The sequence below is a fragment of the Impatiens glandulifera genome, chromosome 7, assembly GCF_907164915.1.
Source record: "Impatiens glandulifera chromosome 7, dImpGla2.1, whole genome shotgun sequence".
Classification (NCBI taxonomy): domain Eukaryota; kingdom Viridiplantae; phylum Streptophyta; class Magnoliopsida; order Ericales; family Balsaminaceae; genus Impatiens; species Impatiens glandulifera.
In genome coordinates, this window is record NC_061868.1 from 8,189,659 (window position 1) to 8,195,763 (window position 6,105).

At 29.7% G+C, this 6,105-nt stretch overlaps 1 protein-coding gene across 1 annotated transcript; it reads right to left on the minus strand.

The window, feature by feature from the left end:
- Positions 1-5,268: 5,268 nt before the first annotated feature.
- LOC124910486 lies at positions 5,269-6,105 on the minus strand. The gene is made up of 2 exons (XM_047451131.1): positions 5,597-6,105; positions 5,269-5,490 (listed from the first exon to the last, which is right to left on the minus strand). Exons 1-2 carry the CDS (start codon positions 5,944-5,946, stop codon positions 5,433-5,435), a joined length of 408 nt encoding a protein of 135 aa, XP_047307087.1. The 5' UTR covers positions 5,947-6,105; the 3' UTR covers positions 5,269-5,432.

Genomic DNA, 6,105 nt, shown 5'->3' on the forward strand with positions numbered 1-6,105 from the left:
CGTTATTTAAAATGATGGTACCTGTTGCGGATGATAACTAGGGTGAAGATACCTGAAGAATATCAATTTTTTAAAGGCATTAGGGTTTAGAAACAAATACCAAACGAGCCTTTATCGAAATATTTTTGTGGAAATATCCTAAAAATATTTAAAATACATTTTCTAATTTTTCGAGATTTTTAGAAAATGAATTGGAATCCCAAAATTATAAAAATAATTTTGGATTTTTAAAAGTGGAACCAAACAGGTCTTAACACTAGAGTCCTAAGGCTGGGGTTCGATTTTGTTGGTCGAGGTCAAAAGACTCTCGGTTCGGGTCGAGGGGCCTCTCGGTCGAGGTTCGGGATCTTTGGTCTGGGTGCCGAAGTCCCTTGGTCTAGGTGCTAAGGACTCTCGGTCCTTGGTTGATCTTATTGGTCAAGGTGTAGAAACATATCGGTCCTGGGTTAGCTTAGGGTTAAGTTTCTCGGTCAAAGTGTATAAACCTCTCGGTCCTAGGCTAGCTCTAGGTTAAGTTCATCAGTCCTAGGTGCGGGAGATCTCGGTCCCAAGGTCGGATCTTTCGGTCCTAGGTTGAACCTCTCGGTCTTAGGTGAAAATTCTCGGTCATATTTTTTGGTCCTAGCTCAAGAACATCGATCGGACCTCTTAGTCATAGGCTAACAAGCCTCGGTCCTCAAGAACACCTAAGTGCAGGTTTTTTTTTTTAAAAAAATTAGCTCTGATTCTTTGATCTAAGAGCTTGGATAGATTCACAAAACTCCCAGGAAAATTTTGATCATCATCTCAATTTATGGATCGACCTGGATGATGATCAATTTGTTCAAAATAGTTTGTGATCGAAAATTGGGTTTTTTATTTTAAAAATGTTTTGAAGTGTAAGGAGCTATCAAATAGCTTCCTTATACTACATATATTTGATTAGTACCAAAACAAGAACACTAGTTTTCGTTTTGACCAAATCAATAACTCAACTTTTTCATTTTATTTTGAAAATTTTGATTCTGATCAAACATGATCGGTATAGATCAAACATGATCCAAACAGTTGTCCAAAATCATTATAATCATGTTGGAAAGTTTTTTGGGTTGTGATTCAATAGAATTAACCCAAGAACAGTAAATCTGTTTTTTTATTTTGAAAATTCAAATTTAAGTTTTTGTTATTTAGATCGATTGATCGATTCTATCATATCCAGATAATTTCTAAATGATCATAGGATCGGTTTCCATCCATAAAACACCATAAATAGCAATCATATAAGATTATGCAATTTGAAATATAAAAATTTCAAATTCAAACTGTAAATATGAATTATAGAGTAATTGGAACCTTACTAAGGATTGGAGAACACTCATTGATCCTTAGGGAAGCTTTGGGAAGCACAGATCCAAGTTTTAAGGCCTTTAACGGATTTTCGAAAAATCCAGAACCATTGAGCTTCAATGGAGGATTTCTATAAAATCGTGATTTGAGAGGGGAGATTGGATTCTCTACTTTTTGGTCGACTTAGGGGCTATTTATAGCTAAACTAAGTCGGTGGAGGCTTTTAGTGGCTTGAATTGACCAAAAGCCAATGGAGGATTTCTATAAAATCGTGATTTGAGAGGGGAGATTGGATTCTCTACTTTGTGGTCGACTTAGGGGCTATTTATAGCTAAACTAAGTCGGTGGAGGCTTTTAGTGGCTTGAATTGACCAAAAGCCATTAATGGCTTTTGGTTGTTCTTGGCTAAAGTCGCAGAAATATGGATGATTCATCCCTATTTTGATAGGTATAAATGATCACCATCGTAGGGTGATCATTATGGACTTTAAATGAGCCGAAATGGTGGAATAAAGAGGGAGTTCCAAAAAGAAGAAATTGAAGACGGATCTTCGTTCTTATCCCTCTGGGTGTTGCGTTAGAGACAAAGGTGGTGCTCAAAACGACGTCGTTTTGAGCGTCTTCGGTCATTCCGTTGGCGTTCTGTCCAGCGTCGTTGTGTTTGGACGGTCTATTAGCATCCTGACTAACGTGACGTTATCCGTTTCGTTGTGGCCCAGGCGCGCATTGCTTTGGCTACAACCGGCTACGTGGCTCCTTCCTAGGCGCTGAACCAATGGTCCTATCGTGCGCTGCAACTAATTCTTTTAGTTTTGGCTACACATGATATATATATATATATATATATATATATATATATATATATATAGATTATTTAAAATTGATTTTTCTTTCACCCTTTTGGCTTTAATTTTGATCTTTGTAAATACATAAAATATTAAAATAAATATGACAAATATTTTACTAATTTATTTTATTTATTTTGTATATTTTTAGGATTAAATAAATAATTGTTTTAGATGAAATGATACAACAATTCATTCTAAATTATGTATTTTTGTTCCTTACTTTTTTTTAAATTTATTTTTAGATAGATAAGTATAACATTTATCCCAAATAATTTTTTTTGTTTAGGCCTTAACCCTTAATTAATTTGATTAATTACTATAATAATTAATCCTAATTAATTGTTTAAAATGGTTTTTTGCCATGAGATTAATTATTTTGATTTTATTTATTTAAAAAATAAGTCAAAATAATTATTTTAATATTATAAATAGGAGTATATATTTTTAGTGCTTACACACTCTAATATAATCTTATCCAAACCGAAATAACTAATCCAAATTAGTATTTTGTATTCGGATCGGTTTGCAATCCGAATTAACACGTTAAATGATCAGCCTTATATACAACAATAAATGAATCTTTCTATAATCTCAAAGGTAATTTGATTCAAGATGACATTATGATTTCCCATGGAGTGATTCAATGATGCCTTCTATAATCTAAAAAATAGATTGATTCAAGATAACATTATTATTTCTCATAGAGTGATGCATAACTTCAAACAGTAAGTAAAAATCTAAAATTTTGTGAGAAAATTGTTTCAATGATCATGTATTGTGTGAGGTGAATTGAACATCGAAATCCTCTTGAATGATCAACCACACAATCCTTTAAAATAATTATGGCATCTATTTTCCAACTTTCAAAAGAAATAATTACTTCTCTTAATCTAACCATGGCTTGATTCCCCAGAGTTTCAAAGTCTGAACTAATTTGTAGAGAAGTTTTAGAAATAAAATCGGCAATTGATAAAACAATTTTGCACAATTAAGTGAAATGAATCATATTATAAAAATGTGGTGATGCATTATTTCAAAGAAAATATATTGAAAATAAAATGAATTTGTGACGAGGTGTCAACTATTTTGCATAATATTTCATAAATCAAGTTCAATTTGCATTACAGATAATAAACAAAATCAACTGATTGTGTGACAAATAAAGGTGTATAAAGGTGACTTGGATCATGTCCCCTCTAATTTTATCATTGTAAATGACATATTATTTCAATTAATATAACATTTTATTGATAAAAGAAATGGTTAATGTTTTATTCAATTAAAACATTTTTTTTGGTTATGATTTTTATCTATTATTACATTTATTTAGTTTAACAATTTTATTTTAAATAAGAAAAAAAATTAAATTTATTATTATATTATATTTTTTATTTAATTTTGTTTATTTATTATTTTAAAGTTAATTTAGAATTTGAATTATCCAATTCAATGTAAATCAAATTTAAAAAAAAAATTATTAAATTAACTAAATATCTAAATTCATCAAATTGGCTCAATGTGAAAATAAGAATCTTAATATAATATATCCAATATAGTATAATCATATTTAGATTTATGAACAAAAAAATGTTCAGTTTAGTATAATTAAGTTTGGCAATTTTTGACCCGAAACGAAAACACGGTTGAAACCGAGCACAAAAAAATCAAGTTATGGTTATGTTTTATTTTTGGGTTCGGGATAAAATTAAGGTCAACTCATTTAACCTAATTTATAAACTGGTCAAAATTGGGTTAACCTAAAATATCAAGGTAGACCCACAAACTTGTTTAGAATTTTTTTGTGTGTTTGTTCTTTCTTGCTCATTCACTCTCCTTGTGCTGATGTCATTTTAATCTTAAATAAATATATATTATATTAATTATATCGGGTTGAATTCGAGTTTAGTGATGTTAATTTAGAGGTGTTCAATCAGTCGGTTAATCGGACAGTCGGTTCCGATTAAGTCCAGGTTTACCTTGTATTTTGCAAACTAGTTAACTAATCGATAATGGTATCGATTTGGTTCTGGTTCTATTGGTTTGGGTCGGTTTTAATCGGCTAACCAGGTTTAACCGGGAACCAATAATTTAATTTTTTAATTTAATATTAAATTTATTTAAAAATTCAAAATCCTTATGTGCGTGGTTATTATGCTATTTTTATCATTATTGACTATGTTATAATATATTATATTATTGTAATAATATAATATATTTTTTAAGAATTCATTTTAACCTAATAGTAATATAAATTATAATTTTTTTTTAAAAATAATTTTATATAAATTATAATTTAAAAATAACTAATATATATTATAAAATATTATTTATAATATATATAATATTTACAAAATAATTAATATAAATTACAAAATATAAATATATAATTAAATTATTACGGACAAAAAAAAATATTTAAATCGAAAACCAAATATTAAACTAATAAAAAAAACTAGCTAACTTTATAATCAGTTAACTGATTGATAAAGCGGTAAAATAAAACAGGTAAGCTATGGGTTTTGGTTATTGGTTTTTTAATATTTTTTTTTTTTTTTTTTTTTGTACAATCCTAAATTAATCTAGTCAATTACAAATAAAACAAGTAAAGTTCATATTCAATCTTGTGATTAGAATTAGGAAATAAGTCAAGTTCAGTTAGTATCAAACAAATATATAAATAAACATTTATACTATTAAAATACATTACATTGATGATTGACCTATTTACACATTTATATTGTAAATATTTATAATGGTCCAATTAATAGTATTAATAATAATAAAAAATAACATAATATTCTACATAAAATAAAATAATATGAAATTTATGCCAAAATTTAAAAAAGAATAATATTATTAAATTTGTTAATTTATATAATTAATTAAGATATATTTTATAATATCATTTTATTTAAATAAATATTCGAATTAAATACTAACAAAAAAAAATGATTAAAATAAATTTATTATTTTGTTTTCAAATCAATAATATCCAACTTAAGATCTGATAAAAAAAAATCATAAACATTTTTGAAAAAATTCCAATTATGATCATTAATTGATCTAAATTGACCTAGAAATCAATAATGTACCAATGCAAGAAGATGATAACAAGGAGAAGGAAGATCATATGCAAGCATCTGTTCTATTAACATATCCAGATCCAGATTCAAATCCAGTATCATCCAAATCACTTTTAGTATTTACACAAGAAGGATCTAGAGTACTTACTATCATCTACCACCAACAGGCAACAGATCAGATCATGAATGGCGTCGCACAGAATCCTGAATTCATCGAAGGTAAACTGCGTCGTCTGAACACAACAATCAAATAACATAAGAACGCAATGTTTAATTCAGATCAGGATTCAAAATATCATTTAATTCTCGATTAAGATCTAAGAAAATCGAATAACGAACCCGAAGTCATTAACATCAAACGAATAGCTTCGAACATCGAATTTAGCCACCGAGATCGCCGATTTCTTCTTCTTGTTCGTTCCTTTATCAGATCCAGCGATCACCTGCTTCTTCTTCTCCTCCTCTTCCTCTGTAATAAAATCTTCCTCGTAGATCGAAGCCAGCGAAGGTCTCCAATCGACAGACGACATGGACCTTGAGATCCTCCGCCTAACTCGCTTCCTGCCTCGATTCAGACTATCATCGTCGGTTTGATGTTCCAAAATGGCCAACGGAGGCAACGGCGGCGTTGATGTGGAGCGGTAGGTTGAGGATCCGCAACAAGGTACGCATTCGAGGAGAAATCTCATCTTGAAGAGGAGGAAGGAGAGAGATGGCGATGAATCGCAATCTCTTTCCTAATCTCTTTGGAGACGAAGATGAATCGCGATCATCTTTTTCATATTGGTAGAGAATTTGTGACGGAGTCACGGAGCTCCGTTTTGGAAGATACTCACGTTAATTATTAA

Coding starts and splice junctions, on each gene's coding strand:
- LOC124910486 (XM_047451131.1), bottom strand. CDS start 5,946: ATGAGATTTCTCCTCGAATGCGTACCTTGTTGCGGATCCTCAACCTAC. Junction 5,491..5,596: donor TTTGATGTTAATGACTTCGG/GTTCGTTATTCG, acceptor TGTTGTGTTCAG/ACGACGCAGTTTACCTTCGA.